Source organism: Lathamus discolor, chromosome 3 (assembly GCF_037157495.1).
Source record: "Lathamus discolor isolate bLatDis1 chromosome 3, bLatDis1.hap1, whole genome shotgun sequence".
NCBI lineage: Eukaryota > Metazoa > Chordata > Aves > Psittaciformes > Psittacidae > Lathamus > Lathamus discolor.
The window spans coordinates 116,901,723-116,926,438 of record NC_088886.1 but is presented as its reverse complement, the minus strand read 5'-3'; the positions used below and the strand labels follow the sequence as shown (position 1 = coordinate 116,926,438).

At 39.9% G+C, this 24,716-nt stretch overlaps 1 protein-coding gene across 1 annotated transcript in view; it reads right to left on the bottom strand.

Moving 5' to 3' along the window:
* LOC136010049 (von Willebrand factor D and EGF domain-containing protein-like) overlaps positions 1 to 24,716 on the bottom strand; it is a 183,118-nt gene that overhangs the window by 100,764 nt on the left and 57,638 nt on the right. Inside the window, 6 exon segments of the mRNA XM_065670656.1 lie at positions 482 to 660; positions 3,629 to 3,899; positions 10,845 to 10,918; positions 14,058 to 14,281; positions 18,267 to 18,396; positions 19,452 to 19,541. Of these exon segments, the coding sequence (XP_065526728.1) occupies positions 482 to 660; positions 3,629 to 3,899; positions 10,845 to 10,918; positions 14,058 to 14,281; positions 18,267 to 18,396; positions 19,452 to 19,541 (968 nt within the window).

Here is a 24,716-nt window from a genome sequence, read left to right as displayed (position 1 = left end):
AACCTCACTGTCATAATTAGTAGAGTAGATAGTAAGTTTTAGCATGGTACATGTATTACCACACTTTGTCAAAATGTAATATTTAATCTATGCTCACATACTGTAATTAGTGTTCAGGAATAAAAGAACAAGGGAAATACCAAACTTTTAATTAATCACTATTGTCAGTTATCTACGTTTTCTAATATGGGTGAGAACTGCATTTTTTTTTTAACAACTGAGTGGGATCTTAACACATGTGTTTACATGACATCATTTGCAAATATAAAACTTCTCACTAGCTGCTTATGTGTATTCTGCTGACTGAAAATTAATCCTCCGTGCTGTTAGGGTGGTAATGGGTCTCCAGGCTTCCCTCGTCAGATTAAGCAGATCTCTCTGTCAGGTCATTAGGGGAGTATGTAATGAAATAAACCTATCAACACCCTTTGAAACAGTGCTACAAAGCATCTCCCATGGGGGATCCTCTCTGGCTTTGTACCTCCACTCCTCTATGAAGTCTTCCTCAGGCACATTGCTCAGGTCGTTGTGACTGATCCCATCAAATAGACCACACAAACCTCTGGTGCTGTTGAAGTCGCTGCCCAGCATCCTCACTGTCAGACCCATTCCCCATTCGCTCACATCAGCTCGAACAAACGCTCCTGAAGGGAACAGGATCTGAAAAGGCAGAAAAAAACCCTACTGAATTAAAGCTGTTACCAAGCTTTTTAGGCAATAAAAACTGTCCCTTTCTATAAACAAAAATATCAAAGTAGGACATTGGCAGTGGCAGAGGTAATTTAAGATCATTTAGATACACTATAAATATTTATTTGTGCTATTATCTAGCTTGCTTTCAGTTTCTGTGGTACTAATAGCTGATAGCATTACATAAATATGAAAATGCACGAGTACTTTCTTTTTAAATTAATAATTACATCCATTGAAGTTTTCCCACTGGTAAGTTACCAGCGAATTTTTGAAGTGATTTCCATGATAATAAGACCACCCTTGTGTCTTTGCCTGGGAAATGATTTCTTTCAGATAAACTGCCAAGTCTGAAAACCAGCTTTCTTCCCACTGAAAAATCGTTTCATTTTCCAAGGCCAGATTACCCAGCAAATGATTGTGTTTTAAAGTGTATAAAGCAATTTTCTCATTAAAGAACTCGTGGCAGACTTACACTGACCTTTAAAAGAAGAAAAGATCTTGAGGTTAAGACAAAGAAGTAACTGTGTGGATAATGGATTTTTCAGATTGGTGTCCCAAACAAATAATAAATAAATTAAAAAAAAAAAAAAAATCTGTTCAACTGAAATGTGGTTTTATTAGTTTGCTTTATTTTGACTGGTAAAAGTGAAAGTTATTTTGAAACTGATCTGGGCCAGGAGCAGGAGCACTCTATCCTGATAAGTAACCTTATTTGGTTTTTTATCCAAAATTAAATGTTTTCAGTTAATCTTAAAAAGTACATTAAATAGTTGGAAACATCTCATTACTATAATACCAAAATAATTACTTGCCTTTTTCTAAGTGACCCCTGCCCAAGTGTAATTTATGCAGCCAAATAATGGCAGTTGATTTTTTTTCTTCCAGTGGGGATTTTTTGGTCCTTTATATTTTCCTCCTCAGCAAATCCATTCACATTTGTGAAGAAGCAACTAGCTTATATTTGTATTTCTGTGCTGGACTCCAGAGTTTACATTTTGGCTGAACTAAACAATAATCTTCCCCATTTTAACTTCCCAGTCATCTTTTCAGGCATGAGAGTACTTCCTGAGGAGCTTTCCATGAGTGATTTCCTTGTTCAGCTACAAAGTGCCACTGATTGCAAGAACAGCTGGGGACATTATGTTTTGATCTCAGGTCCTCTGTGTTTTGACCAGGACATTTAAAGCATCCTTTAAAAAAAGATATTTGACTTGGTGAATAATGGAAGTTCTGTAAATAAATAAAGTTCTTTGAATACAACAGAAGGTCTTGGCTGCATGTCCACCTTGGCTGCATCTCCACCTTGGCAGTACCTTCACCTTGGCTCTATGTTTTGCTTCCCAAAGTAAGCTTAAAAATTTAATAGGTAGAGCAGGAGAACTGCAGTTGACCCAGTGCTGGGCAGGGTCTGATTTCCTTCTTCAGATAAATATGTGCCTTCTAATTACATGCTTTACTACAAGGAGGAGCGTTTCCTACAGGGCTGCATATAAAGCCCTTGCAATCATGACTGTATTAGCTGCTTCAGTCTTCCATGCTGTCTGGATTCATATATCTACATGTGGATTTATTTCAGTTATTCAGAGAGCTGTAACTCTTTCTCCTCCTCAGCCTGCCTCAGGCAAGGCATCCCATCTGCTACTAAGGAACTAAAAACTGCCTGGGTTTTCTGTAACCCACCTGGATTTAATGCTGCCAGTTGGTTGAGGCTTCAAAAAAGCTTTTGTGAGACCTCAGTTTGCAGAGATATACAGTGACTGGCTGCTGGAAGCTGTTACCTTGCACAGAAAAGAAAGTGACTTAACCCGTTTAAAGCATCAGCTGGAAAAAGTGTGGGAGCCACAGGGGAGCCAGCTCCTGCACTATTCAGGATTGGCTGTTGAGCAAATTGGGATGCAGCGTGCACTGTGGCCTGATCAGGGATCATGTTTGTTGCTGCACAGTTCCTACACATTCCCATTCATATCAGCGAAGTTTCAGATTCATGTCCTGGGTATGTCACAATTTGTTGTGCTGAGACTTACATGAGGTGTAAATGAGAATAGGGATTCCTTGCTAAGATTATTCTAGTAATAAAAGAATAATTATATAGCATTCAGTTGCAGAATGAAATGACAGCTTGCTTCCTGCCTTTTCTTTATTTTATAATTAACAGATATTCAATTACTGCCTTACTAATATCTGTTCCAAGCGAGATCACAAGAACAGCCAAGCACCGGCACTCCCTGCATCATTCTGGCTCTACTGTGGACCTGTCTTAATTCAAAACATTTCATGGCAACAAATCTTGATAATAACAACTCTAAAATAAAATTATCTTCTTGGTCATAATTTATGTCTCTTCTCACCAAAACCCTTGGTGCAGCCTGCTTTTATTCTTCCAGTGACTTCACTGGATTAGTGTGGATAAGTGATACTCACGCAAAGCATCTTGTAGCCATGCGTTTTTTAGGCAAATACTTGAAATTATGGCAAATGTGCATTTGCAGCCCATTTTCATGGCTTTTGGGGGCTATCTGGATCTGATTAATATTGCCTTACTGTTCCTCTCTGAAACTACATTATTCTGCTACCTCTGATCTTTCCTTGAATATGTATATCATAAGCTCTGCAAAGTAGTTTGCTTTATGCAATACAGTTGGGTAGTGCCTAGCATAAACAAACTGAGAGTGGATTGCCGTACTGCAGAGTAACAATACTAGCACTTTGCTATGTCTCTGAGTAATTTCCAGAGCTATTTGTTTTGTTTTACAGTTTGTTAAACTAACACTTCAACCAGCTTCTTCCCTGCATCTTGTTTTTTGGAACATTTCCCTGCAGGCACTCTTGTGGCTTTGGATAGATATTTTTGTAGTGACTTCATTAGTAATTCAGAAATATTAACCTCACATTTTTAAAGGACAACAACAACAAAAGTACTTAAATATCCGCATACTATTATTTTTCTCCCTCCGTAGGACTTTAGGATTTTGACATGTGGCGATGCTTCAGTGCTTCTGATGGCTAACTGGGGTCTGTTCTCCCTGAAATGGCCATTGCAGGTGTCCAGCAGCACGGTGTCACCCCCTTCTCGTGCAGCCACACCACAATTGCAGGCGGTGGCAGAGCGGTGGCCTCCACAATCCCACTGCCGAACATGCACTGCAAATGCCCTCGACACACTCTGGCACAAAAGGAAGGTGCCGATTTTATAGTTATCTTAGTGCCTAAACAGCAACAAACAAAAAAGAGGACTTAGAGACCCAGTATATCCACCTGTGATGGGTGTTTGTTGGTACTGTACAACAGCACTCCTTAATCAGGCCAGTGTAGTGGCTGGCCTTGAAGGAGGGAAAATCAACCCAAAGGGAAGCGTTTCTCCAGCACTGTAACCAAAGGAACACTGTCACAGTTATTTGCTGGAAGTATATAAGAATTCATGTGAAAAGCGGGTAGCTGTTTCCCAGCTGCTGCTATGGCAATGGGAAAGGATAAGATATACATTTTGTAAAAGCAAATGGGAAAAAGTCCCTGCCTCCAGGCCTTAATAAATATGTTTTGGTGCTAACCAAATGGTTTACAGCATGATATTCTTCAAAGCAAAATCAGTGCTCAGATACCCTCTTCTGTGCCTAATCAGTGACTTTTACAAGACTGACTGTGGCTAGGTGAATACTTCATATGAAAAACTGGGATTCTACTGAAAACCTGTTAAAATGAAGTTGGTTTCTCCTCTCAACAACTTTCCTGTGAGCACGACTTTTACTCTAAATGGATTGGCAATCAGCACAGTGCAGTGTGTTGAGCAATTTGAGACTTTTATCTCTCTTTACAGAAAGTCCTCGCTCCGAGTAAGCAGAATAACTTTAACTTTGCAAGTGCTTGCCCTCTGCATGAAACAGGTAAATCTCATCCCACCTGCAGCCCTTCGGGTTTTCTCCAAAGGGACCTATGAGAGGATCTTCCTCTGCTTGTTCTTTGTTTTCTTATTCCAAAAGCTTGCTTTATTCTTACTCTATTTTATTCTAATGTGATGTATAAAAGTGAAGAAAATGATAACTTTATACTTTGTATATGTTTGGAGTTTTCTTCTCACAAGCCAGCAGCTGCCATCTTTAAAAACAATGGATGCTTCTACTTCCTTTTAAGGCACTGCATTTAGGTTTAAACATGATTTCTCTGAAATTAAGTAATATGGAAGATAAGCTATAAGCTTATAATCATAAGCATTGTTATTTTTGTCAATAAAAAGATAAAATGTAAAAAGAAATGTATAAAATACCACCACTAAATAACAGGTTTATTTTTAAGCATGGCCATAAAAGCATCAAGATTTTTTCAGTCTATTAGTGTTTCCTATACAGAAGAACAAATGGCTTAAGAACCGCATTTTTGTTAGCATGTATATATCTGCATTTTGTTTCTCTTCAGATTAAAAGCCATAGAAAGCTATGTAGCTTAAAACACAGTAAGAGTTTAAACTCCAGCTGATTTTCTCTGCTAGAAAATACATCTGACTTTATCTTTCATCTTAGAAAATTCAGTGAAGTTGGCCATAAACTGATAAGATTTTGAATGATTCTGTCTCATCTTATTTTCTAATCAGGTACATAGATTCTAAGTACACTAAGCAGATGCTGTTGCTAAGATTGATTAGAACTAAGGACAACATAAAAAAACCACATAATCTCTTTTAACATCAAGTACTAGCTCCTTTTAGACATCTTCACAAGAGGGACAGAGGAGACAGGATATTTTATGAGAATCACCTTCCATGGTTTCCTTCAACAGGGGGAGCATAGAAGGAGGGGGGTTTAGAGAGGTTGGTGGCAAATAGCGCATCAAAATGGCTGTAGCCATACTAATCAGCTGTATGTGGTAAATAAAACTGTATTATCATATGCATATTAATATCATTGCTATTATGGGAGCTATTTACTGCTTAATAAGCATTGACACTCCATCCAACTTTCCTGTAAGCCACTTATTGTCCTTCAAGTAAGTCATGGCATAGATTGCATAGTGGTTAACGAATCAGCAATGTGTCTAAATTGAAGTTTTCAATTTACTTGAATGGATAATTGCAGTCAGGTAAAATTTTGTGATGTTTAAACATCTGTAGTTTTCATAATGATTCTTTGGACAACATTTGAGAAATTGCTTGTGGCACTAAAAGCATGAAGTAGAGTTACTGGAGTTTTTGCACAAGGGGGCTCTGTGTATTGTTTGTGAGCCAGGTGCCACTACTTGTATCTGAATTGGCCTCCACAGTTCACTTCCTCATCCTGCTTTATTAATAGTCTGCAGTAATGGATCTACCGGGTGGAAAGGGATTGCTTCTTCATCTATGTGTTTGGGTTGTTTTTCAAGGGATGCAGGAAGTTCTTGTCCTAGCATGAAGTCACGGCTCAAATTGTGCTCTTAATCCAAGAATTATAAAATACTCCTAAGTCTTTGGTTTTGACAGCCAGACGTTATAGGAGTTAATTCAGTTGGCTTATTGTAAGAGAGTGACAGAAAGGGATATAAATATATATAAACACTTGCGACTAGTAGTGTTAGATTAACTAACACAATGGGCTTAGTATTCACAGAATCACAGAATCATTAGGTTTGGAAGGGTCCTCTGGAGATTGTCTAGTCCAACCCCCAGCCAAGGCAGGACCTAGAGCAGGTTGCACAGGAACATGTCCAGGTGGGTCTTGAATTTCTGCAGAGAGGGAGACTCCACAACCTCCCTAGGCAGCCTGTTCCAGTGCTCTGCCACCCTCAACATAAAGAAGTTCTTCATGTTGAGGAAGCTCTGCTTCACCTTTTTATTAATTCAGTTATTAATGTTGTTGCCCCTAAAGATCTTCCACCACAGTTTTGGCACCAAAAAAAATTGGTATGTTGACATGTCCCTCCAGGCTCCCTCTTTCCTTGCTTGTAAGATCTTTTTTATGCTAGTTTTGACCCTAGGAAGTGTTGGCTGATGCTGGAGGATGTTCTCTGATTTCAGAGTGCTCACCACTAAAGAACTAACGATGTTGTTCTTGGGGACCAAAGCTGTTGGTTTACATTCACAGTCACTGAATGCTTGGGGATACATAAACAGACTATCAAAAAGAACAGCACCACTGTCAGGGGTGCTTATGCCCAGAACTTAGTTGCAGGTGACTACAATAAATGCCATTAAAGCCAACCAGAAGTGTGAAGCTGTGCAAGCTGAGGGATTTTGTGATTGAAGAGGAAATGGTGCTGTTGCCCCTATGATAATATTGATGGATGGATAAGCATCAGTGTTTGAGAAATCTGCAAACCCTTTTTCCTTTGTAAGGTAAAGTGCAAAATAACATGAATGATACATGAAGTTCACCAATGAAGAAATATTTCCCTTTTTATATTTTCCTTAAAAGGATTTTCTGCATATTTAGTTTTAACCTAGTACTTCATATTTAAGAATCTACAATTTATGGCATGAAAAGCTTTTCTATTTATAATGTGCCATAACTTGTAATGAGGGCTATACTTCTGCTTTACCAGGCTTTCACATTTGTTTAATTTAGAAGGTACTTTGCTATAAAAGGAAGTGCTCTCTCTGGACTTTAGCTGGTATAATTAACACTATTTCACATCTATGCTCCAATATGCACAAATTGATCGTGCTTACGCTGTAAAATATGACACAATCTTCTTTGATTTTCAGTCACTTCCTTTGGTCAAAAATGAAGATTACATGATAAATATTTCTACAGAAATATATTAGCAGGACGTATACCAAAGGGGACTGTTATCATTAGAAGTGGGAGTTAGGTATTTCAGTTATGTAGTGAATAGCTAACTCCGTCAGGTGTAGTGTGAGCTCAGTATGTCCAATTAGAAACTGTTGAAAACATCACTATAGAAGTTACAAAATTAAGTATTGCAAAATGTCACAAACAACCTATATACCAGAAGTGACCATTTCAGTAGGAAAATTTTACTAAAAAAAAAAAAAAAATTCAGTATTTTGATTTTAATGAAATTTTAAACTTTTCTAACCAATTGGCTAAAGAAATTATTCTAATAAATCTTTTTAAATCAAGTTAAATTTTAAATTTTGAATGCTTTTCATTTAAATTTTGGAAACTGATAAAGGTTGCAATTTTCTGTTTTCATGTTTGATTTGATCTTGGTTTTCTGCTATTGTGTATTTTTCCTGCTCTTCGCAAGCAGGAGTATATTTGTGTGCATTCCTGTTTGCGTAGAAAACACTCCTACTGTTTTACTGTTGTCAGCGTTTCCCATCCTTTGACCTTCTCTTGCTTTTCATGTGACAGTCCTTCAGCAGACTATCCCCAGTACTCGGGTGGAAAGGGTGCTGAAGAGACAAGCGGTCGCCACCTGCCCACAGCAGCTCTGCCTGCATTTTGATCTCAGTCTGGTGGCTCCTTGTGAGCTGACCTACAGGATTTGTAGTGGAATAAATGGATTTCCTTAGGTTATATCGGATGGATGCTCTGCTGTTAATTCAGAAGCAGTTTTGATAGTTTATTAAGCTTTCTTTGCTGCCTTCCTTGTAGTCATATAGAGGTGGGTAGTCTGCTGTTCCCTTCAGTTCTCTTTGCCTAATTGTGGATGTTTCTTTTCTTTCCAGAGTAATGTTCTCACGTGAGCCTGTGTCTACAGTTCACTTATAGTTGATATAGCACCAGATAACCAAGAGCTGATGCTGTAATCATCCTCTCAGCCTATTGCTTCATAGTCCCTAGGAGAAGTTTCTCTTAGCTTTTTCTCTTCTCTTGCTTCACTGTTTGCAATCTGCAGATCAGTCTCTTTCTGATACTTCTTTATTAATGAGGGACACTCATATGATTTCTTATTTAAGCCCACAAGATTTTTTTACAGATCTTCTTACCACCTAATGCATGTCATTTCAAACGTAATATCCCACCATGTACCCTTTTTATGACCAAAAGAGAATGCTTCAGTTCCTTACCTCTGTGTCAGCCTTTGTCTTTAGGATATAGGTTTTGTATCAGGACAGAAGCAAGACTTGCATTCCCCACTCCTTAAATACAGAGTTTTAAAGTAATTTGCTAATGTGTTAACATTTTTTTGGATAGGCAGACAGAGCAGTCACTTAACTGATGTACAATAGGGTGGCATAATCATTACAGTAATTGGAAGAGAAATTATTTACAATAATAAATGGGAATATAAGTAGGAGTAAAGGGACTGTGAAATTATGGGTAAGAAACTTGGCTGAATATCAAGAAGTGATATATCTTATTGAAATAACCTAGTTATTGAGATGGCTGAAGCCCCATCAGGTTGGGTTATTTAAAGCTACACTGGACAAAGCAGTAATGAATGTCTGTCCACAAGGAAGATATTATCAAGGGGGCAAGCTATCCTGGGTTTTTTTTTTCTGTTTCAAGGCTGTGTAATTCTGAGGCAGGATGCCACAGAAGGATGGGCTTTTCCAAACTGCCTGTGCTCAAACAGAATTGTAAATTGCTTAGAACCATAGAATCATAGAATCGTAGAATGGTTAGGGTTGGAAAGGACCTTAAGATCATCCAGTTACAACCCTCCTGCCATGGGCAGGGACACCTCACACTAGAAAGTGTTTCCTGAATTATCAATAACAGGGTAGCAAAATGAGTTATTCAAATAAAATGGTTTTATTTTACTTTAGACCTTTTTTCCCATGGAAACAATGTATAAATATGCTACATGGCTGAGAGCACTTCCCCATTCCAAGAGGCACTTTGCAGTAATTTATGACTTCCTAAACACAACAACCTGGCAGATTACCGTCCATTCTTAGCCCTAAATCAGAAGGGAATAGTTTAGAATATAAATGTGTAGAGAGTTTTGAAAGAATATTCTTATTTAATATCCCAGAGCTGAAATAACTGTAGATACATGAGGCATGGGAATGACTTTGCACCTCTTGTAGCTCTTCTGCCTCTTCTGTATATCGAGCAGCCAAACTTGCAGGAAACAAGTGCCTGGCCACATTATAAATGATCTTCAGCAAAGCAGAAGGGAAACTGGAAAGTCCTAGATGTGCAGAGCTAATCTCCTAGCTGAGACTACCCAGTTTAGGTGAAATCTTTATTTGAGGCAGATGCACAACCTTTAATGGAGTCTCTGCATTTCTTACTTAACATTTCATAGACCCATTTCTCCAGATTTGATGTCATTTCAGATGCTACCTCCAGAGCATGCTGGACTGAAATTGGGACATTAGTATATCAAAATTCGAACATCACACCTGCCAAGGACGTGTGGATGCTGTGTACCGAAAGTCATCTGTTCCATTAAGAGGTTAATGGTGGGATGACAAACCTGGAATGTGATCTGAAATGCTAGCAACTTTGATTCAAACATGCTAGATGCAAACTTTCTGTTATGTTAAATAGCTGGGGTAAATAGATTCATGAATGGTTAGGGAAGTTAACTGAAGAAAAGTTCTCTACAGTACAGGCTGTCAAATACAAAGATACTACCTTTGGCTTATTAAGTCTTTATGAAGCTTATTGGTCAATAATTATTATACTGCTGGCCAGTACAGGAGGACATACAACTTTATTTCTGCTCTGATATTTGCAACTTATCATCTCTGAACTTCTATCTGAGGCAGTACAGCCATCTTTATGGGGTGTTTTGGTTGTGATTATGACTGTCAACTCCATGCAGAGATGCAGCTGTGTATAAACCAGCTCTGGAAGTAGAAGAATGCAATAGTGTCTTTGGGCTGAATGACTTTCCATCAGGTGTCCCTAAACTGCTGAGAAGGACCAGGCTGTCTCTGGGTGCTCTGCTGCTATGGGCACGTAATGGCTCACTGCTGTGGAACTGGGGTGTCGCTGTTGTGATGTCACATGGTGTAGACACCCTTTTGAAGTCAATAATGATGGTTCTGTTTGAAGAACATTTTTGAATCTGACCTTTGCCTTGTAAAAATTATTCAAACTCCAAACCATTTCCACTTCAAGATTAATCCATTTCTAGTCCTTTTGTTAAAAACTGTATAAACAGCTTGTTGGAAACCATATAAGTTATTGAAGCACTACACTACTCACTATAAGCAAACTAGTGCAACACTCTTTTGTTATTCTAATGTAAACCCAAATGCATTCTACATCCAGAAACTGAAAACTCAGTAACTGAGCCAGATTATTTTGAAGAGAAATACTCACCGTCCATCAAATGTGATAATGTGTGGATCAGTGAAAGAGTAGCAGTTCCCTGTTGGGAGGTCTCGAACTGTGACCTAGTTAAAATGAAACGTGTAATGAATACAGTCTACACAGCGGTTTTTCTTCATTGTTGTTCCTCACAAAACATTAGGGTCAGGATTCATGTGTCAAGTACAAACTGAAGTCTGACTTCTAAGACATGATTGTGAATGGGTATAAGATAGGCTGTGCTTTCAAACAACGGAGTTTAATCACATGCGGTAAGGGAGTACAAAGTATTCCTATTCCACCTGATGTAATGCTCTATCTTTCTTTATCTAGTAAAAAGTGAAGCTTTTTTATTAAAACTTTTTGCTAAGTAGATTATTCACAGAAATTGTCAAGAGAATGCTCGTTAAATTGAACTAATTTTAATGCTTGAAGTATGGTTTAAGATATGCTGTAATTGAGTAGCATTAGCATATTTTAGTAGGAGTCATGGCCTGTCCCCTAATTTGACCTTAGATTTCCTGATACGGCATCGGAATGGTTGATTCATATGTTATGCAGGTTATTGGTGGGGTACTGGTGATGAGGCCCCTAATCCATACACTGGAGCTGTATGCTTTTGACACATGAATAAAAGAGGAAAGGATCTGCTACAGCAAGACGAAAAGGTCAGCTATAGCAACAGAGATCTTCAGCTGCATCAGCTCTTGATTACTTGGGCACAAGCTGGGTCCCACACAAGCTCTCAAGTCCTGGCACCCTTCAAGAAGATACGTCTGTGAAAGCCAGAGGTAAGGCAGCTCCTTTTGAAGCTGCAATACCTGAATCTCAGGCAGTGCTGGGCATTGCAACATTGTCCTGGGTTTAGCAGTAGCAGTCAGTTTTTCTCCTTCTTAGTAGCTGGTGCAGCGCTGTGTTTTGACTTAGAGCCTGGGAACATCCCTGGGCATGACGTACTGTGGTATGGAATACCCCTTTGGCTAGTTTGGGTCAGGTGTCTTGTCTCTGCTTCCTCCTGGCCTCCCCTTGTCCCTGGCAGAGTATGAGACTCACAAAGTCCTTAGCCAGGGTAAACATTACTTAGCAACAATAAAAAACAATTGGTGTTATCAGCTCTGTTCCCAGGCTGGAAGTCAAAACACAGCGCTGCACCAGCTACTGAAAAGGAGAAAAACTGACTGCTGCTGCTGAACCCAGGGCAAACATCTGCTCAAGATGGTGGTTTTTTTTCATGGCTAAGTACTCTGCTATCCAGTTCTCAGAAATGGAAGACTGGGTTGTGTAGTGGTTTGTGATATGAAGAGCTCCCAGTCATACTGGTGGGAGTGATGAAGTGTTGTGGTTTTCCCACATCTCGCCTGCCAGGGCTGTTAATTCTTTGTTCACTCTTTGCCCATGAGAAGTCCAGAGGTGCAATTCAGTTAGTTCTACTACGATTCACGGAGCAGGGAAGAAGAATGGCTGCAGTCTTTCAGTGACAAAGCAGACCTTAGCTTTTAGGAACAGTCGTGAAATCAAATAAATGACTAAGAGGGTGAAAATAGAACCACATTTCCTGACAAAATTCCTCACTTGTGGCAATACATTTTCTTGTATTTCAAAATGCCCCTCAACAACTCACAGAGACACTGCTTAGACACCCACCGGTGTCTGGCACACCAAACTGTTAGAGTGATCTTCTTGAGGACTAAAAACCTCTTTGAACAGCATTTCGATCTGAGGTCAACTGTATAATTTGTATCTACAGTGTGATATAAAGGAGTGTCTCAGAATTTTCCCATTCTCTCCATGGCCACAGACTTCCTAAGTAAAACCTTTGTGCAAGCAAATCCATGTGGCATTTTCTGTTCTGCTCTTTTCTTGCATGATTCCGGGAGTGTATGCAAGTCCTAAGTATAGGCAGTGTTACTTTGCTGAAGAAATCTGCTTTACAGGTGTCTGAACTTCTCAGGATGTTTTGCTCACCATTTCTGTTCAATTTGCAGATAAATCAAAAGTATTTGAACAAGTCTGAAGGACTAAAGATTATGTGGATTTTTCCTTTATATGTTGCAGGAACTGTGTTTCATTAAGGCCTCTAATTAACCACAAAACAGCAACAGGGAAATGGGGAGGAGGGAAGGTAGTGTCTATTAAGTTTCCATAGATCAAGTTTTAACTGAGATAGATGGAATTTATTATTAAAATTGATTAATCCAATTTCACACTTGCTACATTTTCATATTTTAATGAACACATTTGTAACAGCAAGAAAAAATGTGGGGATGTGAATGCACTACACTGAATTAGCTGGAATTTCTGATTTAAGAATCCTAAAATGTTTAAAAGAAGCCTGTGATGGAGAGGAAAGGATATAGTCCCATGCTAGACATTTTACCTTTGAGGACAAAAATTCTTTTTGGTCCTGTTTAATCTCGTTTTCTCATGAGAAAATCCACAAAAATTAGGCAATGAAATTATGAATTTCACTGGGGGTTTGCTTCTGGTTACTTACCAGCTTGGATGTGTCACTGCTCTGAGAAATTTAGTTGAGTCAAATCTGTGCTCTGGTTTATTCTTTCAGGCAGTGGGATTATGTCTCAGACCTCCCAGCCAAGGCCCTAGAACAGTTTCACAGACATTAGGCTGGTAGCTGCTCACCAGGCTACTTTGGCCAGGCTTTCTGCAGGGAAAGCATGGTGTTTCTCCCTGATTGCTTCTTCTTATTTTTATTTTAGACATGTTGTACAGGAATAAATGAAGAGATGGAGCAGCCGCATGTGTGGCTGGGGGTGTCCCGGTGAATCCTGGCAGTCACAAATTGAACACAGCTCTATTGAGTTCCGTTCTCCTTTCTCATTACCAGTGGTACTGCCTTTCCCCTGCTTTTTCATAAACTGTTCTCTAAACCCTTGGTTTTCCCTCTCCTTTCTTGAAAAGGTGTTAATTCCCTAACTTAGGCTCTCCCTCTCTCCTTTTCCAGCATACACAAGTATGCCTGATGACATTTATAATCCACCTGATGGTTTAACTGATGTGCTGACTAATAACCCAACCTAAATCTGTTAAAGCACAAGTCTATATAGTATTTTCATTTTCTTGGTTTATAAAGAGGCTGTTTTGGTTTACTCTCCTGACAGCTGCCCCCAAATATTTATATGGTTCAGGTTTATCAGCATCTCATTTTCTTTGATACTAATCCTCCCGCTTAAATTTGATATTTTCCAAATTATTTTAGGACCCGACCTTCACATCATTAGGTGCGTAACCCCTCCAGAGCAAATCCCTCCATCCGACTGGCTCAGCTCTGATGCGGCTCATGTGGTTCCCATCCTGAGCAAAGTCTGTCATGGCTGTTGCTGTCACTGTCAGCGTGGCAGCTGCACAGCTGCTTTCCGAGCAGGGCACCCGCAGCAGATCCACCTGGCATGACGAAAGGGCGATGTTTAGAGAGCCCAGTAACTGGCTATCTAAAATGAACACAAACACTGAGTCTGACAAGAGTTATTCAAACAGTTGCCCATTCCCTCTTTACCATCCAACACAAATGTTTCCTATTCCAGGACACACATGGCCTGAAACCAGATGGGGTTTGCATGAAGACAGTTGTGACTGGCTGAATCTGGCATCCCTCTGCACATTTTTCTGTGCTATTTTTTTTTTCTTTTCCCATGCAGTAGACAGTTTACTAAAACTCAGTGGTGCTTTTCTTTCCACAGGTGCTCATATTTCTGGAATGACAGTCTTATCTTTATGGGTCCATGCCCAGGGAATGAAGATGAGTAGTCCTCATGACAAAGAAAGAGATAAACCTGTGTTTCTATGAAACATTAATCTTTCACTAGCTTTATTATAAGGAGTAATTTAATTTAAAATAAACAGAATTTTGATCTGGAAAGGTAGCAGTTCTTGAGTCAGATTTTAGTAAACTTTGGATCCATGACAGGAAGGCAACTGCAGCAGATTTGTATTTGTATTTTTGGCATAGTTAGCTGTGTTGCTTTACTTTCCAATCAGTACAATGATGGTAATTTTATTTCTATCTTCTGCAGAGGCATTGCGAGGATAAGTTCACTACAAGAATGTGGAAAAATAATAGGCTATGATGGTATTGGCTATGTAAGTATCCCTGATAGATAGGGATGTGATGGGTCATGACAAAATTAATACGGAAATGGCAATGGCATCCCAAATCAATTACGCAGATCTGCTTCTGCATGTCTTATCTTTCCTAAAGGGACTACTTCTAGCGGCAAGTCCGGTAATGTCCACTTCTTTTGGATCTTGACCCTTCATCCTGAGGTCTCAGGTAAAGGACAAGCCTGGATTTTTATTTCCATAGATGTGGTTTTTATTTACAAACACTAAATTATGACAGCATCGGGTTCTGAGCCGTCTGTATTTTACAGTGTGTATCTGCTGCTCAGGAAGCCACCCAGCCCTTCATGAATCCTTTGTTGGGTAGAAAATTAAAGTGTGACCCTACTGAAGATAGTCACAGAATCACAGAATCACAGAATCCCAAGGGTTGGAAGGGACCTCAAAAGATCATCTAGTCCAACCCCCCTGCAAGAGCAGGGTAACCTACAGTACATCACACAGGAACTTGTCCAGGCGGGCCTTGAATATCTCCAGTGTAGGAGACTCCACAACCCCCCTGGGCAACCTGTTCCAGTGCTCTGTCACTCTTACAGTAAAGAAGTTCTTCCTGATGTTAACGTGGAACTTCCTATGCTCCAGTTTACACCCAAGATTCTTGCTGCTGATTTCAGGACTGCCAGCATTTTGCTGAGTATTTAGTTTTCTGTTGCAGACCATTAATTATCAGCTGATAAGAATAAAGTTCTAGAAATGGTGGTAATGTAATTGATCTGATATGAAAATAAGTGTTTTTCATAACATCATAGAATCATAGAATCATAAAATAGTTAGGGTTGGAAAGGATCTTAGGATCATCTAGTTCCAACCCCCCTGCCATGGGCAGGGACACCTCACACTAAACCATGCCACCCAAGGCTCTGTCCAACCCGGCCTTGAACACCGCCAGGGATGGAGCATTCACAGCTTCCTTGGGCAACCCATTCCAGTGCCTCACCACCCTAACAGGAAAGAATTTCTTCCTTGTATACAATCTAAACTTCCCCTGTTTAAGTTTTAACCTGTTATGTTTTATTCTTAATGGAAAATAATAAAATACAATTTAAGTTAACCCTGTAGAGTTCTATAGGAACTGAACAAAAAACCTACAAATGTTAGTAAGATATTATCTCTCATATCAAGTTCCTAAAAAGGCTGTCTAGCATTTTATAGAAAAGTCCTGGCTCATTTTCAAGGTTCTTGATTCAATTAAATTAGAGGTTTCCATGAGGAATAGTTGTTGCCAGTACGGCCCCGTGAGTTATGCTCACCACCCAGAACAAAAGTTTAAAATCAAAGAAAATCATCTTGTCAAAATAGTAGTGATAAACTTAACAGAAGCTGAACTCCAGTGGCTCTACTGTGCCTTGACATTCATTATGATATTGTCTGAACTTAGAGAGATATTTCTGTGCTTGTAATTAGCTTTCTTATCACTTATTCCCTACATAATTAGCACAACAATGTTATTTTATGGATTCAGTCAGATGAGGAGCTTGTCAGTTAATTTATCTGGTATAAACAAATCTCAGCTAAAATAGATTTTATTTTCAGTTTCTAGCGCTGTGGCCAACCTTGCTTTCTTCAGAAGCCCACAGTGTGCCTTGAGATAAACTAACAGACCCTAAAGACAATTACGGCACAAAACAAACATGCTGTTATGCAAACACTACCAGCAGATACTCAACCTTAAGTATCTATAGGTATCTCAGTTAATCATAAACGACCCAAGTGTCACCCAGGGAGACAGGATCAGGGTGGAGCAATCAAGGGCTAGACCTGGTTATCAGTTTCAGCTGCAGAAACAAGTTGATTTCCACTTCAGTAGCAACTTCCTTCAAAGATTAGTTAACTGACTGATTTGTGCCTCCATCCTGGCACCTCTGGGCACCAACACATCAAGCCCATTGACGCTCAGAAACAAAGCTGCTTCTGTAGGTCTTGCCTCCACTCTTTCTTCCAGTCAAATGCACAATGTGGGACTGGAGAAGACCCTAGCAAAAAGTCAGCCTTAGTTTCAGTGTGATCAATTGAACTTAAGTCTCCCCCACTTGAAAACTCCTGGACTATGCCTTCACTGCCAGAGAAAATGTGAGTCAAAAAGTTACTTTGAAAGTTTATGTGACTAATTCTTACTTGATCCTCATAAATGGTAGGTGTCTAAGTTGCTTGGAGTCTATGGGGACTGGAGATGTGTGTCCCGCCCCCCACCAGCCTGTGCTTTCAGCTAGTCAATATCTAAGAAAATCTGTTCACATGAGCTCAGCGGATGTTTGCCTGATGGCCCAGCAGAGACTTTAAGCCAAGAAAATAAGAGCAGCACTGAGCCATGGATAAATGCAAAGTACTTCATCTACGAGAGCCAACACAGCTGCTGGAACCATAAGGTGCCGTTCAGTTTAAGATCATTGTGTTATGATACCATTTGAATTATTTTTTCTTCTGTCTAAGGGCTTGACTGATGGTGGGGAGAGAAAGGAGAGGGATTTAGAAAAGTATCAGGAACTATCTAGGTTTTGACAAACATTTTTTTGAGCTGACTTTTGGTGGGTAGAGAAACTGTTGCTGTAATCCTGTCTCAAAATGTTTTTCTCCTTGAGTCACCTATGAAAAAGAAATAAATATCTTTTTAGAAGAACGGTTTGGTGGTTTATTTACTGCAAATGGGAAGTAAATATTTATATGTCCCCCTTGGTTAGGCATGATATTCTAGCAGATTAACCTGAGGAAAGCTTTTACTGATTAAAAGGGCAAGAATTTTCCAAGTGACATTGTCAATGTTTTCAAGTAAAAAAAAAAAAACCAAACCTTTAGAAAGAGGATAATATATAAGCATAAGAATGATGTTTTTTTTCTGTATTAAGTTAGACAAAAACTGTAAGCCAACGAAAGAAAGAAAAAAGGCTTCAGTTCACATTTACTGAATAATAAATCTGCAAGTGAGCTTCTTATTGATAATTAATGAAATTATTCTACCTAAGATCACTGCTGCGACAAAAACCTAAAATGGAATTTTATACTCCTGGAATTTAAAATAAGTTCTCCCACTCACAGTTATTTCATCCATAAATTTCAATGGACTAAAGTTCAGGTTTCCGCTAGTCAGACTTTTTTTTGCTTTTTTTCCCCTTAAAATACTTGCATGTTATTATCAACTATTTTATTTTGCAATGAAATATATGACCTAGCTTGTTGATGTTTATGGCTTCCATCCCTTTCTTGTTATTTACATCTTATAATTTCTATTAGAATTCATTGTAACATAAATGCAGGGAAAAGTAAGCACACTGATTCAATGCCAATATATAAAACTCTTACCCAAATCCTCAATACTTAGCTGCAGAGTAATTTTACAGGAGTTGTCATGCTGTGGACAGACAATGGGTACAGTACTCAGAATGGTCAAATCATGTTCTTTGCCATCCTCTGCAAAAACTTCCAGTAAAAACTGGAAATAAGAAAATAATTTTAGATTATTTTGACAGATTAATTAGAAAATACTGCTATTTATGAAATTGTCAGTGGTTTAAATCAATTGTGAAAATATAGAATTGCTTGTAAAATAATAATCTTTGTAATAATCCTCATAATAATAGTCTTCACAATAATGATATTTTACTGTATAAGTTGAAATTGTTAAAATACTTGGCAATTAAGAAAATGTTTGCAGTTGTCATACATAGTGTCTGATTGCTTCCGTACTCTGCTCCAGGTGCAAAGTGAGTGCAATTTTTGCCCTATTCCTCTTTGCTATGGCAGGAAGATGGATTTCTCTGTACGTGATACATTACAGCTTAGGTGTCTCATGCGCTGGGGAGAGAGCTCAGGTTGTGGCATTTTTATCTGTGTGTTCTCCTGGGACAAGAGCAGAAACAGCACTTGGGGTTACTCAGAAACGGGAATTTCCATTCCCTGGGAAATTCTGACATTTCCAAGAAACTTGAAACTGTTCTTCAAACATCAGACAGAAAGGGCTGCCAGATTTTTCAAACACCATTTGTGGAGGCATGAATCTTAGATGCTCAGAAGATCTCAAAATCTCCTGGACTGCCAGAGTGACAGTGTAATCCTTGAGTGGGATTAGACCTGGGTTTTGTGCTCAGTGTGAATTTATCTTCAGCATTTTGAGTGCCTGCCCATAAAAATTCATTTTTATCTTCACTTTTGAACTACAACAAATCATCTGTGTAGGTGTGCCTTCCCATAATACCATAATATAACATAAATATAACCACCAGAGTACTTTGGTGTATATTTACTAGAAGATACAGGTTTGCATATTCTCCATGGTACATTAGTGTCCACCTGCACATGGTGCTGATCAGTGTTTTAGGGTGTTTTACAAACAGACTGAAAGCCATTTTGTGAAAGTATACATGAAAGCAGCACTGGTTATGATGGTCGGGGCTTAAGTTTCTGTGTCTTGTTTTTCAAAGCATGTCTGATAATGTGTAAATTCCCTAGGGATATGCTAAATCAGTAAATCAAGGCTATTGGTGTTACCTTAATCCCGGCATAGAAACCTTTGCTCTCCTCAGGCAATGACAGCTGCTCAGCAGTATTCCTCATAAAAGCGGTGACAGTGCAAAAGACCTATGATAAATAAACAACATACGCTATACCTTTCCTTGAAGAAAATTCATACACTATAATTCATATAATTTATAAAATTCATGTATTTGAGCAGTTTAGGCTTTAACAATATTTTTGCATAATTCTGGAGATTTGGAAGAATTTTTGATGCAAAGAAACATGGTTTCTGTCTTAACAGTTAATAACACTGCTTGCAATGTGTTCTGCAGTTTTTCAAGCATCTTGGTTAGTGATATTAACTCATTTTAATTAGGGAGAAATACATTGCTCATGGACATTACTGTCAGGATAAGAACATTAGCCCTTGGGACTTCAGTCTGTCCAATGGATCAAATATCCTTTCTCTGTACTATATTTGTAAACAGGGTTTTTTTAATTTAAATTAGTTTGACAATCATCCAGTCACAGAAACTGTGTCAGCAATATAAGAAGCTGCTTTTTTTGTTTTTCTTTCTGCATTGTAAAAGATGATGCAGATGTGCCCACAGCGTTTGTATTGTAAGAAAATAATATACTAAAAATTTTCCCTACCCAAAAAACTCCACCAAACACAATGTACCAGACCATTTATGTTTTATTCCTAGCACAGTCACGCAACCTTCATCTCTGCTGAGCCTGCACACCATCTGCCATCTTAATGTTTCATTGGTTTCAGAAAACCCAAGCTGCTAACATCATTTCTAGGATCATAAGATTAAACTACAGAATTTTTCCTTAAAGCAAATGACAACAGGCTCTGAAACTGTAGTTCAGAATTTTTTGGGGGGGAGCTCGTCTCGGAAATGGGGTAACAGATTGTGATATACTAAATCAATTCCAAATAGTCAGATGACATATTTGTAACTACTGCTTTTTTTAAGTCTTGAGGAACCCATGAGGAGGAACTGGACCAATCTAATTTATTTTCCATTGTGATAAACTCCTTTTGACGGATTTTCCAGTATCACTCATTGTCCATGCTGCTCTAAGCCTACTGGCTTAGGCATGACCCTCATGACCAGTAGCAGCAAAAGAGGCTCAAACCCCAGATATTCCCAAATTCCTAGGGTCACATGGGCATGAGTTGAATAGCACTCTGGAATATTTCTTTTACCACCCTAAAAAGCCCTCTTCATTACCATCAACTTGTGAGTTTCTTCCAAACAGAAGAATCATCTTTCCAAACTCATTTGTGCACAAGTGTGCCCCAGCAGCAACACAGCCTCATTTGTATGGCTATGGGGAAAATTACGTGTCTTCTGTGCTCTTAAGGTGGATTATTTCCGGTCCAGCTCAGTCCCAGGTTTATGTACCTTTTGGTACATTGGCCATTTTCACCTTCAGAAAGTTTCTCACTTTTTTTGCTGACAGCTCTGGCCAGTTAGGCCATGTGAAAATGGGTTTATTTCTTACATTAACTAAAGGAAAGCCTTGTGGTTGTATTGGGTGTGCCTCACAGAGATAATTTACAGTTAGCCTCAGATACTTCATAGTTAGCCAGTTTGCCTCCAAAGGAAAACATGTCATTGTCCCCTCAAGGCAACAGCCCCCTGTTATCATTAGATATTTATAATCTTCAAGCATTCCCTAAAGGCTCCTGTTCAGTTTACAGAGTTTTCAAAACAGTTCTGCTGGAAAGGCAGGAGGCAAGCGTTGATCTTCCTCCTGCTGCTTCTCCTGCAGCTGCCACAGGGCCAGTCTGCAAAATCGAGATCTGACAAGGTGGTGACAGCAGAGAAAGAGTTTAGACAACGTATACTCCCCCTATTAAAAAAACCCAAACCAAGCCCTGATCCCCTTGGAGAGCTCATTGAGCAGATGGAATGCACCTGTATTGCAGGTGCTATATTTACACTTGCCAGACTGTTTGCACTTTTGGTTTAATGCTTTTTTTCCCAAAAAAGTTCACACGGAGACTTCCCTCTCAGCACGCCACATGGAGTGTTCCTGCCAAGGAGGGACCTGTCGTGTGAGGCAGCAGGGTCACATAAAAGGATGCCTGGCACCGATGGAGGCATCTCCCAGTGATCTTCACCAAAGTGACATCCTGGGAAATGTCATCACCTAGTCTCATTTGCTGTGAGCATTATATTTTCTCACATGCATATTTTAGAGTTATATTTTATTGATAAAGCACGGAACACTAAAATAAAAAATTCCTCTGTGGTGACACACTGAGACATTCTCAGACTATCAGTCCATTCCAGTTCTGTCTTCAGTGCTTTTGGAGATGAGCACAAACTTGGCAAATTCGAAATGTACAGACAGCCATCATGAGTTAAATTTTATTTCTGTCTTTTATACTATTCCTCCTCTTCAGTGCCTTTATGTTGTTAGGTGCACACTTCACAATCAGCAGGTATGTTCAGTGGCTACTGAGCTACAAGTTGATAGTTTGTCACATAGTTATTATGATAGTCACTCTGAGGAGGTGTTTTTTTGCCTTCAGCTAAATGCTAGCTCTTTTCTCCAGTTCAGTAATCAACTTTTTCTTTCTCTTCTGCCCCCATCCCCATCTCAGGATGCATCCTTTTTAAAGCAAAGGGATGAAAGCATCACTGACAGCAGTGTGCTGATGGCCATGACAGGTTAGGCAGTATTTTTCCACAAACTCATCACATCTGTTAAAAAAAATCAAATTACATTTTTTCATCATCCCTTTTAAAGGGACAGAAATGTAAGGATGCCCTCAGATAGGATGACCAGACTGCTTCCAGGCACAAGCTGCTCCCTTTCGCCTGTGTCCTGGCAGATCTTTGCATAGGGCAAAAAAAATACTCCTAAGCACAAAATTCTGATCAGAAAAGACCCTGGAAGCTACGAAGTTTCTCCTTCCCTGTGTTTTGGAGCAGATTTCTACTCGTACACAGACTCAGTCAGATTCTTTCCTATTTTGCAATGAACCCTGTGAGCAGTGTATTTAGCTGAAAACAGAATTCAGTTATTAATTTGGGGAAGATCAAGTAGCTCTGGGAAACAGATTGGGGAGGTATTATAATCCTAGGACCTTTCACCATCTCTGGCAAATTCCCCCCTAACAATTTGCATATCAAATTTTTTGGTTTTTTTTCCCCCCCACGGTTCTCAGAATCCGAAGCTCCCCCAGCTCAGTTGTTTGTGCTCATTTTGAGCATAAACCCACCTCCACTTTCACCCTTTTCTGTGTCCCTAAGTACTTCTGAATGTACCATAGGGAACATAGGCTGGGATGCGGCAGGGGACACTTGCCAGTACATCCAGCATGGCCATGCCTCCAGTTTTACCAGCTTCTCCCAGCCATCCTCAGATAATGGGTTGTGTTCCCAAAGGCAAAAGAGGAGATGCTTATGTGGTGCTTAAAACCCATCCCTGCTCATCGCTCAGGTACCTGAAGACTCCTGGGTTTGCCAGGTAATTCTGAGAGCTTTCAGAAAGGCCAACTTCAGCCACATGCTTCTCAAAGCACTGGCAGAAATGGTGCCACCACCCATCTCAACACTGTCCCAGGAGCAAAAGCACTTCTCCCCAAAAGAGAGAGAGCTGGCAGAGGGAAGTACTCGGTTTGGGTCTGCCATCAGGGCTGCTTGTACGTTTTACCTAAATGGTCACCAGAGAAAATAAGCAGACACATGTGCAGGTTCCCACCTGTAGTCACTGCTTCCTCTCCTAGTGCAGCCTATGCCCTGCGGGTGGGATGCTCCCTTGAGAAGGGCAGGTCATGCATGCAGCTCACAGCTGGGAGGACCAGCTACCCATATCCCATCTGTCCAGAAAGCACCTGAGGAGTATTGTAGTGCAGAGGCCTCACAGTGACAACAGCAACAGCTTAAAGTTGAAATATGTACTTTCACTGGTACTGATCTTTCAGAGGCTGTATATAGCCGGGTATATCTCAGTAGGAGTCGAAGGTGTGGATTAAAAAGTAGATGGAAGCACTTTTCTGACCTGAACATCCAGTCTCCTGAGACGTGTGGGAATTCAGGGATGCTGGAGTCAGTCAGTAACTTACGTTGTCCACCTCTGGGAAGCTCCCTTTCCAATGTAAGGTAGCATTTAGGGAGGCCCACTTCTTCCCTTCACTGGGTAGGGAAGTCTGCATGCTGTTGGTAAGGTGCAGATGCCTAAGCTGTGGGTGATTAACTCTCGAAACTCCAGGATTGGATCTACCCTCCCGGCTACATTACCTGTGTCAAAAGGCAGACAGGGGCCGCAAGGGCAAGAGTCACTCAGCCACACTCATGGCTTGCAGGTGAAGGGCTGGTCAGGGAATCAATCACACCAGGTGAAAGTGTGTCTCACGATGGCTGTCAGGGCTTCCAGGCTGCCCTTGTCAACTCTATTAAACACTAATGGGCTGAGGTTAGAAAAGCCTTGAAGAGTTACTTTGCTGGGAGCTGGGGAGTGTGTGCAGGAGGGAACTGTGGGTTACAGTCTTGATGAAAAGAGAAAAGGATGAGCAGAGCTGAAGGACAGCATTTCTAGAGAATCCAGGGCAGGGGGGAATCTCATTAGCTTGAAGAAATGACCTGATTGTAGGTATTTGCAGGAAGGAGTAGGAACAAAGTCTGTGGAAAGGCTTTCCAGAAGGGTTAGCAGAAAGGGGAAAGTAGGGAGAATCTGACTGAGTTAATTAATCAACTAAACCTTAAATCTTTTGAACAGAGATCGTACCCTGTGATGGGCTGTTTGCTGAAGAAGGGAGGGAGCTGGTGCAGCAGTGTGACCTGTCTCTGAGGGAAGTCCAGCTCTAGTCACTTTGCTGCTCAGTATATTTAAAGAAGGCAGCTCTTTCCAGTTACCAAATGGCCAAACAGTATATGGAGGCTGACTGCAGGTCACTCATCTACTAAGGAAAAAAAATATCCTAGGGTGGTAGTAAGGTGTCTTATGAGCTGCAGAGTTTTGCTCATCATCTCTGATCCTTTCTGCTTTAAAGAATCGCTGTTTGAGTTCACCTAGAGCTCTGTTTCTCTGGGGATGCTCCTCATTTTCTATCTGAAGGTTGAGAAAAATTGTAAACTGAAGTGTGAGCTACAAATAGGCAGCTCTTTCTATTTCTGTTTGATTTTTTCAAGTCTGGCAGAAAATTTTACTCCTCATCCCTTGTGAGTGAAAATTAGTTATTTTTTATATTGAGGTACTAATTTGCAGTCTTCTTGGCTAAGGCATGTTCTTCTGATGTTGCCGAGTGCTCGGCAAAGAAGCCACTTCTAGCAG